The 20,827-nt window shown below is 41.4% G+C and overlaps 2 protein-coding genes and 1 pseudogene across 5 annotated transcripts; 1 reads left to right on the forward strand and 2 right to left on the reverse strand.

Annotated features, from left to right (window-relative positions):
• Window positions 1-593: 593 nt before the first annotated feature.
• Window positions 594-5,551, forward strand: Ms4a6bl2 (membrane-spanning 4-domains, subfamily A, member 6B-like 2). 2 transcript variants are annotated; one of them, XM_063281024.1, is made up of 4 exons: window positions 594-811; window positions 1,247-1,297; window positions 1,994-2,128; window positions 5,038-5,551. In XM_063281024.1, the coding sequence occupies exons 1-4, from the start codon at window positions 806-808 to the stop codon at window positions 5,077-5,079; spliced, it is 234 nt and encodes a 77-aa protein (XP_063137094.1). In that variant the 5' UTR covers window positions 594-805; the 3' UTR covers window positions 5,080-5,551. The 2 variants fall into 2 exon arrangements, 1 of the variants encoding a protein (XP_063137094.1); XR_590599.4 differs by having other exon boundaries at window positions 603-894.
• On the reverse strand, window positions 2,822-16,167 carry Ms4a6a (membrane spanning 4-domains A6A). 3 transcript variants are annotated; one of them, XM_039101355.2, is made up of 8 exons: window positions 16,031-16,141; window positions 15,580-15,661; window positions 14,491-14,653; window positions 13,188-13,322; window positions 10,102-10,158; window positions 7,240-7,452; window positions 5,221-5,322; window positions 2,822-4,509 (listed from the first exon to the last, which is right to left on the reverse strand). In XM_039101355.2, exons 3-8 carry the CDS (start codon window positions 14,635-14,637, stop codon window positions 4,426-4,428), a joined length of 738 nt encoding a protein of 245 aa, XP_038957283.1. In that variant the 5' UTR covers window positions 14,638-14,653; window positions 15,580-15,661; window positions 16,031-16,141; the 3' UTR covers window positions 2,822-4,425. The 3 variants fall into 3 exon arrangements, with proteins under 3 accessions (XP_038957283.1, NP_001395687.1, XP_038957284.1); NM_001408758.1 differs by lacking the exon at window positions 15,580-15,661 and having other exon boundaries at window positions 16,031-16,134; XM_039101356.2 differs by lacking the exons at window positions 14,491-14,653; window positions 15,580-15,661 and having other exon boundaries at window positions 16,031-16,167.
• A 2,515-nt stretch (window positions 16,168-18,682) lies between these two features.
• On the reverse strand, window positions 18,683-18,780 carry LOC120100458 (small nucleolar RNA SNORA17; annotated as a pseudogene).
• Window positions 18,781-20,827: the final 2,047 nt, after the last annotated feature.

A 20,827-nucleotide genomic window follows, 5' to 3' on the forward strand; every position in this document is an offset into this window, starting at 1 on the left:
GTCAGAGCTACATTTACAAATTTTGTGTGGACATTTGGGCATTCCTGCAGCAATGTAGGAAATCAGGCTTTCCCTTCATATGAGGTGTTTATAATCTAAAATCATTGGGGTGTGTTAACATTATGAGGGAAGAACGCATGAATCTGAGATGTTGTGGTTTTATGTTTCCCTGTACCACCAGTTTCTTCTGCCAAAGGACACATCAAGAATGCATGAAGATGCACAGTCTGGGGGTGTGGGCAGAACTAGGAAGGATAGTTTGTTTCTTTGTTGTTATTTTATGTTAAAAACCAAAGCACTTAGTGACTTACTGAAAATCATACAATATATTCTGATCATGGTTTCCCTTCCCCCATCTCCTCCTGGATCCTCTCCAACCATCCAATTTCTCTTTTGTCTCTGTCTCTGTCTCTCTCTCCATCTCTCTCTGTCTCTCCATCTCTCCCTGTCTTTCTGTCTCTGTCTCTGTCTCTCTCTCCATCTCTCTCTCTCTCTCTCTCTCTCTCTCTCTCTCTCTCTAACAAATAGGCAAAAAAGTAACAAAAGAGGAAAATGAAAAATAAATCAACCAAGCAAACAAAAACAAAACCAAATAAAACCAAACCACTACAATGGGCACAGTACTTCACAAGAGCTGAGTCCATTTTCTCTTCCTACCAAGGGAGCTCCATCATGATTTCACAATAGTCACCAATGAGACCATCATGATGACTTCACCAAAGAGAATCAACTTTCCCCAAACAGACAAACCCCAACCTATCCACCAGACAGCCTGAAGGAACATCTAAAGGCAGAGATCAAAGTGATGGTGGTAAAACCCACTCAGAACATTCTGGAGTGGGAAGAAGGCTGAGAGTGAGGTGTTATGTACTGGGACAAGAGATAAATTTGAGGGTAGGGGGAACTTCAGTTTTGACAGAGTGATCACAAGGCCTGTAGACTGGTGGAAGCTCTTTTGGCAAGTGGCTCATATCACTAAAACCTTCTGAAATTGGCAAATATTTCCCTTTATTGCACTGAACTTGGACTGTACCCCAATGACTTTATTCCAGGAGTCATTGAGATTTTGTTGTTTAATTATTTTTTGGATTTTTTTCATTTTTGAAGAGTACTTGCCAAGTATTTTATTGATGAAAATAATTGAAGCTAGAGTCTAGGAGCTTTGAGTATAGAATGCCCTTGTCCTCTTTAGTGAAAAGATATGGTACAAAACCACCACTGGTTTTCTACTCTGTTTTAATTCTAGATTCACCTAATGGAGCTTTCTGGGGTAAATGGAAAAGAAGTAATTTTTGCTGTGAGTTGTTTCTCGGTCTTGTCTATACTAACACTATGTGTGGGTCTCTGTGCTACCCAGTCTCAGAACTTAATGGAACTAATTGACTTACCTTGAATACAATCCACTGTATTGTTTTGAAATACATGTAGCAAAAGTTGATAAAATTGTTTATCAACATTATAAGTAAGAGCTCTGAGTCTATGAGATGAAAGTGGTGTCAGGAAGAAAAAATTCCCTTTTAATATGGAGGCAAGGGATCCCCTGAATGAACAACAGAACTAAAGGTGCTATGGAGCTTGACAGAGAGGCTGGCCCTGTGTGGTATTCTGTGGGCTCTGGATGATGTGAGGAGAGGTTTTCACATTCTAGGCTCAGAATGGGAGGGCTTTCAGATGGCTCTATTTCCCACAAGAGGAGATTTGTAAACCATGCACTCAAGCTCAGCCCAGCCAGGAGATGCTAGGAAGGGTCATGAGCATGCAAAAGGTTCAAGGACAGAAATCCCTAAAGGTGACCTGAGGCACTGGCAGAACCACATCCCCTCCAGAATGACCTTTCTTCTGTCTCTGCCAAGCTTTTCCAGGGTCTGTGTGCTCACTGGGATGTTGTAGAAGGTGGCAAAGCATGAGCACCATGGGAAAAGTGGAGAGGTCCTTCTTGCCCGTGCTGGTTTAATCGTCCTTCTTCCTTCTTCCTTCTTCCTTCTTTCAACAGGCAATCCAGATCATGTGTTCTGTGATGGTGTTGGCTCTGGGAATCATTTTGGCATCTGTTCCCTCCATCCCACATTTTACCTCAGTGTTTTCTGTCCTGTTAAAATCTGGATACCCATTTGTAGGAGCTTTGTTTGTAAGTAGACTTCTGTGGGGATGAAGACGGGGAGGACAGAGAAGGGAGTTGTCACCTAGCTGCACTTCTGTCTACTGTGAAAAAGAGGTCGGTGGTAGACCTTGTTCTCCTATCTGTCATCAGAGAAGGCCTTAGTGTAAAAGGGCAGCAGTTATTAAAATATCTGGATATCTATGTGGCTATGAACTATATACTCAATATCTGTCACTTCTCAGAAATATGACTTCAACCTAGGTACTCAAATGAATGTAATAATAGAAATCTCAAAAAAATGCCCCTAAAATCCCTCCATAGAAGGAAAAACAATAGAACAATAGCTTCTCTCTTTTTTTTTTATTTCCCTGGGGAATTTTCTGAATTTTTTTTATTTTTGGAGCACAGAAGTTCATTAACTACAGTGTGTGACTACATGTGTGTGTGTGTGTGTGTGTGTGTGTGTGTACACCTGTATGCATGTGCACACATGCCTGCCTCTCTCTCTCTCTCTCTCTCTCTCTCTCTCTCTGGGTGTGGGTGTGTCTGTTTGTGTGAATGTGTCTTCCGGTGTGAGTGTGGATGTATGGTCATTCATGGTCTCCATTTGGGATTGTAACAAGGTCTCTAAGAAAAATTCACCAGGTCAAGCGTGACAACCATGTACATACAAAATGTATGTGTGTGTGAGGGTTACAGTCACTAGAAGCCTCCAACACCTCAGATATTAAGCTTTTATTTCAGGTGATAAACATTGCAGCAAAATTAGTGCAACACTGAACAAAGACATCTGGTATCAATACAGAAGTATTCATGTCTAAGAAAACATAATACAAAAAGAGAAATGGGCTCTGGGAGAATTAATATGTTTTCGAGGCTGGACAGTGAAGGAATACTGGTGGTTTTGACTTCTGAAAGTAAATTGGTTTTGGTGGGCCTTACAAAGAGGTATAGAGGGGGGAAAGCATTTGCCAGACCAGTTGCTGCATGTGGTATCAGGAGATAAATGAGTTTGCTTACAAGAAAAAAAAAAGAAAATCACATACGGTACGGCAGCAACAATATGATCCGTCACCTAATTAGACCTATAACTGCCATGTCCAAATGTCTGTTTGTCCTCTGCGTAGGCCAAACAGAAAAGTTACACAAAGAGTTGATTGAAACCATTACCCTGAATCTTTCATGTTCATGATGGTGGCACTCTCTCCAGAACGTTTCCAAGAGAATGATTACTGATTTTGATTCATTATTTTCCCAAGTAGAAGCACATATAATAATTTCTACTGACCATTGTAATCACGACATGCCATCACACACAGATCAGGGAATCAATATGCAGATTTTTGCCAACTCCTCAGTGTCTGTGTTCCAATTCCACATAGCGACTGAGGAAGCACAGTCTGCTTATGTATCTAGGACCAAAGCTGGTTTGTGAGTGTCAACCTGTGAACCACTATCCTGTTAACTCTGCTGATTCCAAAATCAAGTACCCCAACTGGTACCCACACAACATTGCTAAATATTGAATGCTCATTCAGATTCAGTTTAATCCACTTTAATCTTGATGTTATTTCTTCCAGCTTTGTATATAGTATTTATAGTAGAAAAAGAAAGCTCTAGGAAAAAGTTAAAAATACAACCGTTCTTTTTTATTTTTCAATCAGGAAGAAAAAGAAAGAGATGTCCTGATTTTTTCTTAGTAAATGTTGAGTATTCTTGGCTAGATTTTCGGTGAAACTTTTGGTTGCACTTAGGAGGGAAGAAAGGTACTTCATCTTGACATGCCTGTGCTAAGCGATATGCCATGGGCTTAAATGCAAAAACAAAACTATACAAATGAAATATGGGGTTACATAAAGACTTTATTTGGAGGTCAATATTTTGTATGCTCCTTGAGACTTCATAAGAGGTGACTTGTCTTCATGTTCTTATGAATAAAATGGATGCATAAAGTCCCATGCCACATGCACGGATTAAGATCTCAGGCACTAACTAGTACCTCCTGCAGCTAAGTGCAAAGAATAAGAAGAAATGATACCCATTTGCCCCACTATAACCCTATGAAACATGCTTCTAGTTTTTTGAGAAAATATCTTGGACTCTTTGACCACTACATAAATTGGAATTTACGGGTCTGTGCTTTGACTGAAGCAAAATCAGAAGCATGCAATAGATACCAGCCAGCCAACATGGTTTTCATGGTTGCTGATTAACCACCACACACACATATTAAACATTGCTGTCACACAATAAATGGCTTTTTTAAATCATGTTAAAAACTGGTCTTCTGTTATATAATTTCTACTTAATTCTTATGAAGTCAGTTATTTTTCATATGCAGGGTTACAAAGTGACTCTGAAGATATACTGGATTTATTCTTTGAGTCCTGAGACAGGAAAATCACATTCTAGAAAAAAGAAAATATATCAAGTTTCAAACTTTACTCAGATTTAACTGAATAAATGTGGGACTATTTACCTCTACCTATGGATAAGTGGGTATAGTTATTAAATATTATTTCCTTCAAATATAATTTTATGTTCATCATGTAGTAGTCATTCACAACATATAATAAGACTTTGGGTAGTGAAAAGTATTCAGTTGAGCTAAGCTTTGTGTGACTTGATTTAACAACATGTCCTTAGTATCTTTGAGGTAAGGAAGATTTTTAAGAATCTCAAAGCGGGCTAAGAACATACACGTGTTCAACTAGCCATGGCCAAGTTTAGACTATTAGAGGATAGTTACTCTTAGAGAAGTTTTGCTGATTAGAAGGGAGGCAGCTGTGTTCTAGTTTGAGTAAACAGTATCAACAGGGATCCCTGACTACAGGAAAACTTGGAGTACTGCCAGAAGACACATTTAACTTCCTCAAACTAAAATTGCTTATTTGGAAAAAAACAAACTATGTGATGTACAACTATTTCTTGCCCAGGTACCCCTCATCATCTACACTTCTGTCTCCTCTCGCCAATAACTACTGAGGTCTCACTATGAAAAATCCATGTGATCTACATTTCAAGATGACTGATTATTCTGCTTGATATTCTTAGCAGCATTGACAAATATATCCCACAAGAAAACCAGGCAAGTTTCAAGAGGTCTCTAGCATACTCACTCCAGAGAAATCAGAAAAACTCTGCTTCCACCACAGTATGGTAGTGAGGACAGCCAGGCCAAGCTCCAACACACTGCTGATCAGCATCAATGAAAAGACTCCCTAAATTCAAAAGAAGAGAGGTTGGTGTGACCGAGTCAGCTGAAGCCCTCATACCTGGGTGGGAGGTGACTGTAGAGATGAAACCATCTCCACCATCAGAGACGCCATCAAGAAAGGAATGGCTCTTCCCAAACCTACAAATGGACTAAAATTAATGCCTACTTCCTTCATTCTTTGGAGGAAGTAGATAAAGAGGACAAACTAAATAAACGAAACCATTTTTCTGCCACTTCTCACTCTTCTTAGGCACAGATCCTGACTACACTGTTCATTGAATGAGGGAGCAGAGAGGAGTCGTGACCCCAGGTCAGAGTCAGCAGCTCCTGCTCTTGGCTCTCTTCTGCTGCTTAGTGTGTGGCTGGGCAAGCCTCTGCTTTTTTAGCTTCCGTCTGCTCTCTTATCACACACCTGTGTAGTATTCCATCTGCAGATTCTTGTGAGGGTTAGTGAGGTTCTGACAATGCAAGCTCTTTGTAAAAGTTAGCATTGATAGAACCTTCTTCCTTTTGATGCATCTTTTGGGGGGTGAAAAGGCAGAAAAGCAATCCAGTTTCTAAGTCTGTGACATCACAAATCAACTCAAAGGGTCTCAGCCATGACTGATCTCCTAGGATGTCTTTCATGAAGACCATTTGATAGGAAGGAAGATGAGGGTCACACTGTAAACTCTTTATTTATTGGCACACACACACACACACACACACACACACACACACACACATAGAAGAGAGATGGAACATGCCTCCAATACCTAGACACTGTCCCAGCAAATACACACCAGCTAGTACTATTCCATGATGCCATCATTCTTTGTGGTCTACCCACATTCTTCCCCAATGCTTCATGCTTCTAAAATCAGGCTTAGTAATTCCAGATATTGATTTACTCATATTGTTATGCATCTAATGCAAATATTCTTTTTATTACTGTGGTTTCCTTAACTAAGGAAGACTCCCTGGGCCCAGCACTATAAGGAACTTTGAAAACCTGTGGTTGAGGAGAACTGACTATCTGTCCCTAGTCCAACTGTGTCTTACTCATCTGACTTTTAAGGTTACAGGACAATGAATGTGTTTCCAATAAAATAGAGGTCCTTCACATAACTGCAGTTACTCTTCTCCATGTCTCTGTATTTCTTTTCCTCTTCGTTTAACAAGCTCATCTCTTTGTGCTGCAATGAAAACTGCAGTGAACTCACCTCCACACAGGCTTGGTTCTCCTTGCTGTTTTACTGAAGGGAGTAGATGCCCTGACTTCCCTCCACTTCCCCATTTCCCACACTGCTCCTCAGCAAGTGGCTGAGGTTTGCTCAGCTCACTTCATGCCTGTATCACACACATGCAACAGGGTTCATTCATTTCCTGCTCATCTGGGTTTTTTTTTGTTTGTTTTGCTTTGTTGAAAAAATTAAAACAAGCGATAATTTTTGTTTTATTTTGTTTTTCTGGTTCGCTTGCCTGTCTTAACTCACCATCCCATAGTCTAAGACTCTTGATTTCACAACCTCATCCTTTATGCCTCTAAAACTGCAGCATCTTCTTAATTCTTAAGAAATAGGAAGTGGTCTTTATAGTTTTATCATCTACTTAATTTGGTAATCTCTCAAAAAATTTTGCTATTACTACATGACCCCTCTGGGTAGAATTTCAACAATATCTTCATTCTTGCTTCTGTCTTTCATAGCTCTGGCTCTGGCTTTATCTTAAATGCACAAAAAAGAATTAAAATGAAAATAAAAATGTCTATGAAAATGTCACAATGAAACCAATTACTTTATATGTTAGTTTTAAAAAACTAATAAGTTAAAAGCAAAAAATTTAAAAAAAGAATGAATAGAGAGTTTTGAGTCAGGGAACAGAAGAAATCAGCTGTCAAAAAAATCTTTAAAACCTGGAACATTTCCTTTTGAATACTTACAGTCAGAGCAGCTTTGGCCGTGAAGCAGTTCTTGTCAGCCAGTTCATGGTGAAAGAAACGATAATAATGTGGGGTTGTGACTGGTTGTTGTGTGGCAATCAGCTTACACTGCTGCAAGGCAGGCTCTAAAGCAGTCAGACTGACAGAGAGTATAACAAGGCCTATGAGAGCAGAGAGGATACTCAGGATGCTCAGAGCTAGGCTGCACTGAACCTGGAATGACAACACATGTAAAATATTCCTCTCATTCACTGCGTTATAATCGGCCCAGCCACTTATCTCTTTCAGGATCTAAGACTACAATAGTTTATTTTTCTGTGCCCTTTAGTGTCTACAAACATATAAATCCAGAAGGTAAATTGTGAGCTGAGCGGATAAGTAGAATCCCATGCCAGACAGAAGCTGCACCCTTGACTGCAAGTAGCATCCTGTGAGACCAGCCTGAAAAATCTCCAATAAAGTGTAGCCAGATAGGAGTGAGGAAACCAAATTTTCCCTATCTGCCAATACCTTCAGTGATATAGTTTAGATCTAGAATGCCTCCCCACCTCAACCCCCCAATAAAAACATGTGATGAAGACCTAATTCCCAGGTGGATGCTAGTGTGAAGTGGTAGAACCGTTAGCAAGTGTAGCCTGATTGAAGATTTGTCATACCCTGTTTCCCAACACGCTCTGTCTCTCTATTGGTTCCCAAGGAACAGATTCACCCAGCCATGCTTGAGAACTTCTTAAAATGTGAGCCCAAATAAAGCATTCCTTTTTATAAATTGATTCAACCCACGTGTTTGTTGCAGAAGAGTAAATCTGACTCATACACTTAGAAACCTCCATGGAACCCTCAGGAGCACACAGAAGTGGTGGGTAAAGGAGTTAATCCCACCACCACCTGGCACACTACCTCTCTCTCAGAAGCTTGCACACCTGAAGATAAATGTGAGGATATGGTTTGTAGCATTCAGGCCCTGTAATGTGTATAAGCATATGACAGGCTATGCTAAGAGTCAACAGGTACAGAAGACTCTATCTTATGTCAACACAGGACAAACGATTATATAATATGAATACAAACAGTGAGAGTAAGAAGGAAATCAGTCAAGACTGGATGAATGTGAAGACACAAGACCAGATATCTATCCCTACACTTAGTATTCTCAAGTACCCAGTTCCTCAGTGACTTCCTGCTCTCACCCTGGATCTCATGTCTACAGCATTCACAATGTAGGGAGATAAACTGATCTCAGAAGCAGCTTCCTTTTTTCATTGACTTATGAAATGTAAGAATTGAGCCAAGACCTTTCTATAGGTTATAGATATATGTATAAAGGTAATAGTATTCCATATGTGATATAATAGAGTATGATTTCACCTGATAAGCCACTTTTCTTTTCAGAATTAAATAAATCACTTAGTTCTGATGCTTTGGCCCACTAACAAGTCATACTCTTTAACATCTTGATCAATAGTCACAATGGGGATGCTCAAAGTGAGTCCTGACAAAAGTGTCATAATTCATGTGTTATAGATCAAATGTGGAAGAAAACTCTTCATGTGAACAGCATCTAATCTGTTTTCTTAATTTCTTTATTTAGTGGGTGAAATTATATAGCAAACTCACAATAGATATACCTTTTCTATAAACCTTTTTGTTCCACCACTGATAAATAAAATTTCAATGTTTTAAGACTTTTTGTTATTTTGACAAAATGCCTCCTGTGATCAGCTTGAGAGACTAATGAAATATTTTGGCTCACGCCATTGATCAGGCCGTGATCATGGAAAGGTGTAGAAGAATTTTAATCTAGCAACATGGTTGTTTTGACAAGCGATCACATCCAAAGACCTAGCTTTGTATAAACCTGCTGAAATGCAAACATGTCCTTAGTATACGCCTCTAAAGGTAAAATTAGTTTGTAGAGGGAAGCAAACTAATGTTTGAAAAGTGATGATAATTGAGAGGTAGACAAAGTGATGAATCAGAAAGATTTGACAGAGTTAGATAAAGGATACGCCCAACTCTCATGAGAGCAGCACAAGAAAAAGAATCTACTTAAGAGCAATACAGGGAGGGAGAGAACCAGTCAGTTGGGAGTCAGTGCAGTGAGTGCAGTGCGGTGGAGTTGAGTTCATTCATGAATTCATGCAGTTCAGTGCAGGTCAGCAGAGGCAGTTGAAGCCAGAGAGTAAGAAGGCTACAGATTAGAACAAATTGCCAAAGTTAGTTTGATGTTAAGCATTAGAAGCCAGGTTGAATCAGTGAGCTTGCAGAGGAATTTGAGCCAAAACAGCCGAGTTGAACTGGCCAGCCAGAGTTCAGAAAGAATTAGAAAAGGTGAGCTTATTCAGCAGTAAGCTTCCAAGATGATAATCGCATCAAGTAAATAAAGGTGACATTTACAGAAAGGAGTTGGCGAAACATAAAAGATCACGTCATGGCCAATGAAAGATAAAGAGAAAATGGTTTTTTCCCCCTTTGCTTCCTTTATAGTCCTTTAGAATCTTCAGCCTATTGGATGAATGGTCCCAAAGGTATGATTACTAATCTCCAACGTAGCCTAATGCAGTGAAGTTGATGATACCAGAGCCGGTTATTTATAGACGGCATCATAAGGAAGCAGATATTTTTGCAAGAGATTCTTGGGCACTGATTGTCAATATCATATAAGCTTTTATTTGGGACACCAGGGTAGGAAGAACACACTCTGCACAGGGTTACAAAGAATTCAGAGTGAGCTCCTAAGTCTAATAAATAGCTATTCTAAACTTAGCTTCTAACATTCAATATGGAGAAACTGGCTTAGAAGTGTTCTTGGCTTGGCAGTGTTCTCACTAACTTGTTGTAGGTTACGGCTGTAGTACTCACCAAAGGCTTAGTCATCTTTTTCTCTGTGATAACAGACAGAATTCCAGAGATGGCAAACTGCTCAGGGAAGAAAAAAAAACATTGTCAAGCCAGCATACAAGTGTAGAATGGCTGCAGAGTTAGTATCTGGGGCCTATGAAACGCTCCAATGGGAAAAGCCCTGGTAAAAAATGGCCAGTGATTTAAAACACACAGAATGAAGACGCACAGATTCTCCCCTTGCCCACGTGATAATTAGAAAGCTTTTAAGAAAAGACAGATATGAGCTTGAATCTATAGCATTAAAATTAATGAGCACCTTAAAAGATAGCAAATGAGTATATTTATTGGAAATGAAAATTTTGGAGTCTAATCTTTGAAGAAAAATACAAGATGATTGTTTAGAATGAAAAATACCAAGAAATTGCTGTTTTGGATTTGTATCTCCATTAACAAAGGAATATCATTTACTCGGTAAATTAAACCACATTTAAATATCTGAGCAAAGCCCACTTGACCATGCTGAGCGATGTTTTTTATGGACTGTTATACTCAGTGTGCTACTATTTTGAGGAAGAATTTTCAAATTACGTTCTTGGGAATTTCACCAGTGGTTTCCTTTTCTTGTAATATCTTTGTTTGGCTTCAATGTAAGAATAATACTACCTCCCAAAATGGCTTCTGAAGTGTATCCTTCACATTTTTGTAAGAGTTTGAAAATAAGATTTACTAGTTCCTACAAAAAAAGAAGAAAAAAACAAAAACAGAATCCAATTTGTTAACTGCAGTGCAAGAGCTGAAAACCAGCTGGTAGCTCCAGACACCAGGTGAATGAAAACAAAAGGCAGGAGAGCATGAATTCTTTCTTAAACACTATTCAGAAAGTCAAGCAAAATATGTTCTCAGTTCCATCCATTTGTCTAAGAATTTCACAAATCCATTGTTTTTAATAGCTGAGTAGTACTCCATTGTGTAAATATACATTTTTTGTATCCATTCTTCTGTTGAAGGACATCATCATCCTGAGTGAGGTAACCCAATCACAGAAGAACACACATGCACGCACTGATAAGTGGATATTAGCCTAAAGCTTGGAATACCCAACATAACAATTTACAGACCACAGGAAGCTCAAGAAGTAGGAAGACCAAAGTGTGGATGCCTCAGTCCTTCTTAAAAGGGGGGGTGGGACAAAATACAGGAAATACATAGACAAAGTGTAGAGCAAAGACTGAAGGCTATCCAGAGACTGCCCCACCTGGGAATCCATCCAATATACAATCACCAAACCCAGACACTATTGGGGAGACCAAGAAGTGCATGCTGACAGGAGCCTGATATAGCTGTCTCCTGAGAGGCTCTGCCAGATCCTGACAAATTCAGAGGCAGATGCTCACAGAAAACCATTGAACTGAGTACCAGGTTGCCAATGGAAGCAATAGAGAAAGATCTGAAGGAGCTGAAGAGGTTTGCAATCCAATAGGAAGAACGAACCATAACCCCAAAAGCTCTCAAGTACTAAACCACCAACCAAAGAGTACACATGGAGTGACCCATGGCTCCAGCTGCATATGTAGCAGAAGATGGCATTGTCAGGCTTCAATAGGAGGAGAGGCCCTTGGTACTGTGAAAGCTTGATACCCTAGTGTAGTGGAATGCCAGGGCAGGGATGTGGGATGGAATGGGTGGGGGGGGAGCACCCTCATAAAGCAGGGGGATAAGGATGGGATAGCGGGGGTTCAGAGGGGGAAATCAGGAAAAGGGATAACATTTGAAATGTAAATAAAGAAAATATCCAATAAAAGAAAAGAAAAAGTATGTTCTCAGCCTCAGTAGACTTACAGAGGTCAAGTAATAGAACATTTCTGAAGATGAATTTTAAAATGCAAGACCATCTGATGTTTCAGGCTCCAGAATTTATCAGTGTGCCTATACACATAAACTATTCTTTTTCTTGGTGATGTTGAGGGTTAAACTCAGCACCCTATACATACTACTCAATGTTCTATTGCTGAGCTACTGCACCAGCTCTAAGTGTATGTTCTTAAATTTAAACCAAAAATAATGCCTTTTCCCGTGTGAGCAATGCTGATTGACATGAGAAGACCACAGAATGGAGGAACTTGAAGAATAAAAGCAACAGCACAACTTCATGTGGAGGGTTACTTCAACAGGGAAATGTGTTGACATATGCATCTTTCATGTGATCTGACAGAATGGTGCCTCCCCTCTCTCATCACCTATTCATTCATCATCTTGGCCTTGGTTAGATCTCCAAACATTCCATCAAACATTCCTATCAAAGTCATCGAGTAAAGTCACCATAAGGAAAATGTAAGAGATCCAGATGAGGAAGTCAGGAGAGGACCAAGAAGGGACAACAACTAAGGGTCCTAGAATGGACCCTGGGACAAAAGAATAATCATGAACAATGGATGAAGTCAATGTTATTGCCTGAGTAAAGCAAAAATCATTGACACAACAGAAGGAAAGGTCGAGCTGCGGATGAAGCAAAGAAAGAAATGGAGGAAGAGGGAAGGGGAAACTGTTACCGAGCTGTAGTAAGCAGATGGGAAGCCACAGTGACAGGAAACCTCACTTGTGAGTGAGATTTGACCACATCGGTCTAGAGGAAAGCTGTCCTCTGGGAAAAGGACCTTCGTGACCTCCTGATTGCAGACATGAAGGAGTCTCAGAGGAGTATCCAGTCTATTACCCTGAGTGCCTCCAACAAAGCCATATTCTAAACATAAAAGTGTTCCTTCCTGCAGTGTCATCTATTGGGTGTCCTTGCATGATACAGAAAGCTCTGGATCATTTGGGTCCTACTTCCTGTACGTTCTCCTAAAGCCAGAACGCCGTTAAAGTCATCAAAGCTTAAGAGATGTCATGAAAGGGTGAGATTCATAAGAAATGTTTATTTGGATTAGATGGGAAAATCTTCAGGATGACATAACTGCTGCCCTTTTACACTAAGGCCTTCTCTGATGACCGACAGGAGAGCAAGGTCTACCACTGACCTTTTTTCACAGTAGACAGAAATGTAGCTAGTTGACAACTCCCTTCTCTGTCCTCCCCATCTTACTCCCCCAAAGAAGTCTACTTACAAACAATGCCCCCATAAATGGGTATCCAGATTTTAACAGGACAGAAAACACTGAAGTAAAATGTGGAACAGAGGGAACAGATGCCAAAATGATTCCCAGAGCCAACACCATCACAGAACACATGATCTGGATTGCCTGTTGAAAGAAGGAAGAAGAAAGAAGGATGATTAAACCAGCAAAGGCAAGAAGGACCTCTCTACTTTTCCCATGGTGCCCATGCTTTGCCACCTTCTACAACATCCCAGTGAGCACACAGTGCACAAAGTCTGCAGTGAGAGGGGAAAGGTCATTCTGTGAGGGACATGGATCAGCCAGAGCCTCAGACCACCTTCAAGTATTTCCACCATGTTCATGATCCCTTCTGGCATCTTCTGACTGGAGCTGAGCTTGAGTGCATAGTTAGCAAGTCTCCTGCTCCCTCTTGTGGGAAGAAGAGGCATCTAAAGCCCTCCCACTGAACACTAGAATGTGGAAACCTCACTCCCTATCAACCAGAGCCCACAGAATACCTCATAGGGCCAGCCTGTCTGTCAAGCTCCATAGCACTTTCAGTCCTGTTGTTCATTCTGGGGAACCCTTGCTCTATATTAAAAGGGAAATGTTGCTTCCTGACACCCTTCTTTACTTTACAGACTCACAGCTCTTGTAATTTTGATTAACAAAATTTATAAATGTTTTGCTACATGTGCTTCAAAGCAATCCAGAGGATATTATGTATGCCCAAGACAAGACCATCAGTTCCATTAAGTTCTGGGATTAAGTAACACAAAAACCCATGCAGATAGTGTTGTGTACAGACAACACTGACAAAGAGCCTCCATCTTTCCTCATAGCACAAAAGATATGTTTATTCTCATCACCCGATACCCAAAAGTCCCTTTAGTATGTCCTAGATGAGCACAGAGAAGCAAACCAATGGTCTTTTTGTATCATCTCTTCTCAGTAAAGAGAATAAGGATGCTCTGCCCTCAGAGAGAACATAGAATGTAGCTATAAATGTTTTCATAAATAAAATACTTAGCAAATACTCTCCAAAACTACAAAAAAAAAAGAACTAAACAATAAAATCTCAATGACTCATGGAATAAGGTCATTGAATTACAGTCCAAATATATTGAAATATAGGAAATACTTGCCAGTTTGTGGAAAGTCTTAGAAATGTAAGCAGCTTTCCAAGGGCCTTCCACCAGTCTACAGGTCTCTACTGAAGTTCCCCCCACCCCTAAATTTATCTCTGGTTCCAATATATAGAGCCTCATCCTCTGCCCTCTGCCCATCCCAGGGTATTTTGAGTGGGATTTACCGCCATCACTTTGATCTCTGCCTTCAGATGTTTCTTCAGACTGTCTTGCCTTTGGTGGGGAGGCTGGGGTTTGTCTGTTTGAGGAAAGCTGATTCCATTTGGTGAAGTCACTGTGACGGTATCATTGATCACTACTTGTGGGATCATGATGGAGTTCCCACAGCTGGAAGGGAAAAATGGACTCAGCTCTTACAAAGAACTGCACATCCAGCTTCCCAGTATCAAATCTATAAGTGTGTATTTGTATCTTACTGCATTCTTGTCCTCCAGGGGAAAAAAAAAACTAGACAAATAAAGAAATTTTAAAAACCCAAGCCTTGGATTCAGGAAGATTTTTTTCTGTTTGATATAGAGTGTTGTTTTCAGACAATGAACATATACAGAACACAAGAACAACTCCCAGTGGTCCCAGCATGCAGACCCAAATGTTCACACAAAACTTGCAGAATGGAACCGTCAACATGGCTCACGGATAAAGGCATTTGACTTCAAACCTGATGGTCCAAGTTCAATCTGCTGACCCACAGAACAGAAGGAGAGATCCAGTGCACACTGTCTGTGACCTGTGTATTTGCCTTGACACACATATACATGCATGTGTATGCACATATACACACAAGTAACTGTAATAAAAAGACTTCCAAAATGTAGCATTCATTTCCTAGTTGCTATCATGTTTGAGTGTGCTGGCCCTTATTTTGATGAGTTTTATCCTCAAGTTATTCTACCAGTCTCAAGATATAATTAAAATTAGAACTTTAATTTTTTTAATTCACGTTACATACTACTCAAACGACTGAGAACTATTCATTGTTTGTCTCATAGTATTATTTTCAGCATCTGCCCGACACGTTTTATTATATTTTAGAACCCTCACACTAATTCTATTTGTTAGTAAAGTCATAATCAAAAATGAATTTCAGAGGTCAATTTTGATTTATGTGTGAAAATTAACACATGGTTTTATAATGACATAGGCTTGATGCTAAATAGATATTTAAAGTTCTCATTATTAGCCAGTTGCCTACACACTGTTGGGTGCTGGACCCCGGTTGTCTCTGACTCTGGTTCCTCTCCCTATTTTCCCACCTGCCGGCGGCAGCCTGTGTCCGAGTCTTCTTCGGTGTGGAGAAGGAGCTGAATGCAGTGTGAGAAGTCCTGAGGTCATAACCTGAGATTCAAAGTCAGAACTGTGCCCTTGATAGTTGGAAGGACCAAGTTGCCTATGGAATTGGTTTCTGAGCTCAATTTGCCTCTCTTTTCTGTTCCACTCTCAGCCCGTAGGCTGCCCAATTAGTGAAAGCCTTTGCAGGTCCAATAGCCCTGCTCTTGTTAATCACCTGACCTTAGGACAGTGACTACCAAGATCATAGGACCAGAAACACCTGGGACAGATGTAAACCCAATACCCCTTACATTTGCCCGTCTAGTTCTAAAGTGCCCCAGTGTCTCCACGGCTTTAATGAGCGTCAGCAGTTTCTTACAATGCATCCCCAAAAGAGAGTGCTGTACAGAGAAATCCCTCTTCAGGGTTGCCTACCTGAGCCTGTCCGCCTTATTACTCAGTCACTTCCAGCTGAGCGCTCAGAAATCCCAGAAGCTTTAACCTCGATTTTCTCAGTCTGAACTTTGGTTCCTACTTGCAACTTCTGAGTGTCCCCAGCACTTCCTCTTCCGTGCTCACTGCACAGGAAGTGGTGCTTACAAACGGTGGACATCTGAATGAGCCTTTACTTCCCCTTTCATAGACTTCCAGTAACCAGGAAAATGACTAATTGGCTGAGTTCTGGGAGACTTGTAGGTTGCTTTCCTCTCCCATAAAATACCATCCCAGCACTGACATTTTTATCGCTGGATTGCTTTTTGTGTCTCTAATTGTCCTAGATCTAGAACACACATTTAGGGACAGAGCTGAACCTGCTGAGGATATCAGAAAAGTTGATTTCTGATGTTGATCTTCAGCGTGCAATATACTTACATGTCTATTAGGTGCCAATGAAGAGAGTGGACCAAGTTATTATTCAAACTGGCAGAGGTGTTCTTCCAAGCTGGTTTGCTCCTGCTGATGACAGCATTGCCTCCAGATCCTGACTTTCGAGTCGATGGAGTTCTGCACACCCCGCGTGGGCCCACAATGGTATGAGGATCAGAACTAAGCAAAAATTTTGTTCTTCCCAAACTCATGAGTCGTGAACACTGCTTGTGGCAGAGATGGGACAAGGAAGGTGACTGGAGCTAGACATCATACTCCCCGAAGCCACTGCTCTTGTGGAGTTAAGTAGAATGTCAGTAAGAGCAGCTTTTCTCAGCTCTGTAACTACTCCATGCCAGAGGAATCATGCATGGGGTTCAAAACTAGGATCTACAGGTAAATAAACAGTATTCTACATTTTCAAACGCTTTGATCAATGAACTTGCATAATACTTGATGATTTCTGAGAAGCTCAAAAATCTAGATCACTAGTAGAAAACAACTGACTAAGTATTTCTTTGGTAGTTAGAGAGTTACCAGGAAATGTCCCCAATGAAAAAAAGGGAACAAAAAATATATGTATGAATACCCAATGAGTTATGACACTGCTATTTTTTTAACCTTTTATTGGTTCTTAACACCACAATCCCACTTAACTTCCCCTCCTTTCATACGTACCCCTCCACCTAACAGAGAAAAAAATATCATTATGGAAGCTACTGTGTGTCACAGTGTGTCCCACAGTATACCCTTCTGTCTATACTTCTTTACTAGCAAATATTCATTGCAATGATTCTTGGTCTGGTTCAAGGCCTCTGACTTCTGCTACACTATCAATACTGGATCCTCACCAGGACTCCCCTCAGATATCTTGTGGCCCTGTGTCATGGAGATCTTGTAGCTTTGGATCTGTATGACCACTCCCTTCAGACACTTCAGCTTTTCATTGATGAAGTAAATGTTGAAGCTGGTCAATTCAAAGTCCTGGATCTGGGCCTGAGAGGTTTTTGAGCTTGTCAGACCACAAGCTCTTAGCTCTCAGGCCCTAGGGGAAGTTCACCCACAATTGCCAGTGAGGGACAGTACCAATTCTCCCACTCTCATAACCCTAGGCCAGCTCTCTCGCCTGCCATAGATGGCAAAGGAAAGGGTGGGAGATGGCTTGTTGCAAAGACATGTTTACACCCTTGGGGCTCACTCACTAGCAACCCCACATCCAGGGCCAGCTCTACTAGGCTGCTCAGATAAGATGCAGGTCCCACCCTCCTAAGTGCTATAGCTCGTGAGGGGTAAGTCTAGTTTTCCTGCTCTCATGATCCCAGGGCCAGGTCTCCTACCTGCCATAGGCGGTGAGGGGAGAGGTGGGAGGGGTTATCTTTTCCTATTCATGCCACTCAAGGGAGACAGGTGTAGTAAGGCCGGCTCTCCTATGCTCCTATCCTTGAGGAACACTCACCTGCAACTCCTCATTTGTGTGCCCTACTCTCTCCTGCGTACTTGAGCTGGCTAGGTGCAAGGTCAGCTCTCCTGCTCTTAGCCCACCAGAACCAGCTGTCCCATGATGTCCAGATGAGCCCTCAGACATCAACATGTCCCCAGGCAGCAGCCCAGACCAGGGATATCTGCTTGGCCTTTGCTGGTAACAGACTTCTGCTGCTGTAGGACCATGGACCCAGATATGGTCCATGGCAGCAGATCAGGCCAGGACCCCTTCATGATCCCAGGTGACATCACTAGCTACTCATATTAGGCTGTTCCTCACTACCCTTGAGTCTCTTCATTGTGCCCACATCCTTCTGTTCCTCTTTCTTTTCAGTTTCTCCTCCACTTACTAGCTCCTTTTGGTGCTGCCAAGGGTCTCTGAGTGTCTGAGCATCTCAGGAATGGCCTGGGGAATGTTATGCCTCACTCATACATTACGGCACCAGGCAGGCGTCATCTCAGTCATGGTTTACCTCTCCCAGCCCTGAAGGGCATCAGACTGATGGTCATTTCAGGCTAGCTCCATGTCCAGGCTCCATGACACCAGTCTTGTGGTCTTCTTGGGCACACTCCTCACTACCCCCACCCCACTCCACCCTAGTTGCCCCTTGCAAGGTTCTTCTATTGCAGGTTCACTCCTTCCTAGGACTTGCAGTCCTACGTGGGATTCTTCTAGTCTCTTCCTGAGAACCCATCCAGGCCTGCCTGGCAAGGGACTGGTGGTCATCTCAGGCTCATAATGTTAGGCTACTAATCATTCAGATGTACAAAGCTCAGAACTGAGGGTAGACATAGATTCTCTCCTCTCTGCCACCTATTGACACACAAGGGACACAGCAGAAACTATTATTTTATTATTGGCTATGATTCATTACTGTCCCTGGATCCAGGGGTAATAAGGTTGATTAGTGAGCAGTTCTGAGGCTTACTATCCCCTTCATTCAGAAGCCATCAAACCATGGAGGACACAACTGGTGTACTTTTTCCACAATCTACTTCATCCTATTTTCTGTTTCCAAGTCTCTGGATTGGCTTCTTCCTGCTTACCAGCCAAGAGAATCTTCTGCAGGTCTCACAGTAAGACAATGTCCAGATGTTCCCAGACTGAAACAGAAGTTGGATACATGATGTCTTTTTCAGTATCCCAGAGAAATTTATTATAACAAGATGTTGGAGTAAAATCTAGAAACCTCTGGGAATCTCAACATCATGGAATGTCTTTTGAAACAGGGATTGTGGAAAGAGCAGCTTTTCTTTAGCCGTTGTGCCGCCATTACTGTCAAGATGACATTCACTCCTCGCTAATATTTTCTCTTTATGTGTGTAGGGCAGACATGTGTATAAAATATGATACCATTTTTGTGAGATGGTCAATGTCTTAGAATTCTCTAGAGGAGCAGAACTGAGAGAATGAATATATATTGCAAAGGGAATGTGTTAGATTAGTTTTCATGATAATGGCTAGGTAGTTGAGCAGTGCTGGGGAGAGACTACTAAGTCCATGAAGCTAAATGTACCCACAATCTTGATCTAGCACTGAAAGCCTGGGGGATTCCTGGAGAGCTGCTAGTCTTTAGTCTATGTTGAAAAGCCAAAGGTGGGCTCTGTTGGCAGCCAATAATGGGAGCAGCAGCAATAACAAAGCTGATACACAAAACTGCCAGCAGGTGGCAGCATCGCTTTCTTACCCCCACCCCCCAACCCCCTCTATTTCTGTATTGCTGTGGGAAGATATTGCCCACCTACAATCAGGGTGAGTACTCTCCACCCAATTAATTCTCCTTTGAAATCCCTTTAAAGATTGCTCTCAGTATCTTTCAAATATTCACAAAAAAAGATTAATCACTACACTGATCAGTTGATTTTGATTTTATTATAAAGGATATTATTATACATGAACCTAGAATTATTATCTGTGCTGATTAAAAAAGAAAAAAAAACTCCCTTTCCAGTTTTCATGTGCCCAAAGGTAACCCTGTGTCACAGCTCTCCACACCCAAATCCCACCCAAAGAGAACTGGTTTCCCAGGAGTGTTGAAACACCTAAGACCACAGGTGAGACCACCACTACTGCACCTATACCTGGCCCAAGTGGGACCCACCCAGAGGACACAAAACATAGGAACTGCAGGGCAGCCTGGGACAGGAGTTTCCGTCTCTGGTTTCCATCTCTGCCCTGGCACTGGCCTGGAGTCACAGCTCTCCTTACCCAAATTCAGCCCAGAAAGAGCTGGTCTTCCAGATGTGCTAACACACCCAAAATCACTGGCTCACAGGCTCACAGGAGAGACAAGCTACAGTCAGAGACAGCAAGACCAAAGAGAACCAGATGACGAGAGGCAAGCACAAGAACCTAAGCAACAGAAACCCAGGATACTTGCCATCATGAGAACCTAGTTCTCCCACCACAGCAAGCCCTAGTTACCACAATACACCAGAAAAGCAAAACTCTGAATCAAAAATCACATTTCATGATAATGCTAGAGGACTTTAAGAAGGACATAAAGAACTCCATTAAAGAAATACAGGGGGTTGGGGATTTAGCTCAGTGGTAGAGCGCTTGCCTAGCAAGCGCAAGGCCCTGGGTTCAGTCCCCAGCTCTGGGGGGAAAAAGGTTGCAAGAAATACGGAAAAATAACAGGCAAATGGGTAGAAGCCCTTAAAGAGGAAACACAAGAATCCCTTAAAGAAGCACAGGAAAGCACAACCAAACAGGTGAAGGAATTAAACAAAACCATCCAGGACCTAAAAATGGAAATATAAACGATAAAGAAATCACAAAGGGAGACAACCCTAGAGATAGAAAACTTCAGATAGAGGTCAGGACTCACAGATACAAGCATCATCAACAGAATACAAGAGATTGTAGAATAGAGAATCTTA

The sequence above is a fragment of the Rattus norvegicus genome, chromosome 1, assembly GCF_036323735.1.
Source record: "Rattus norvegicus strain BN/NHsdMcwi chromosome 1, GRCr8, whole genome shotgun sequence".
NCBI classification, from domain to species: Eukaryota; Metazoa; Chordata; class Mammalia; order Rodentia; family Muridae; genus Rattus; species Rattus norvegicus.

Bases quoted from the DNA above. Each gene is read 5' to 3' on its own strand.
- Ms4a6bl2 (XM_063281024.1), top strand. The intron at 1,298-1,993 runs GTGAGTTGTTTC...TTCTTTCAACAG, and splicing joins GAAAAGAAGTAATTTTTGCT to GCAATCCAGATCATGTGTTC. The intron at 2,129-5,037 runs GTAAGTAGACTT...TTTCTTGCCCAG, and splicing joins CATTTGTAGGAGCTTTGTTT to GTACCCCTCATCATCTACAC.
- Ms4a6a (XM_039101355.2), bottom strand. From the start codon at position 14,637: ATGATCCCACAAGTAGTGATCAATGATACCGTCACAGTGACTTCACCA. The intron at 13,323-14,490 runs GTAAATCCCACT...TTCTTTCAACAG, and splicing joins CAGAGATCAAAGTGATGGCG to GCAATCCAGATCATGTGTTC. The intron at 7,453-10,101 runs GTGAGTACTACA...TTGTCATTCCAG, and splicing joins AAAAGATGACTAAGCCTTTG to GTTCAGTGCAGCCTAGCTCT.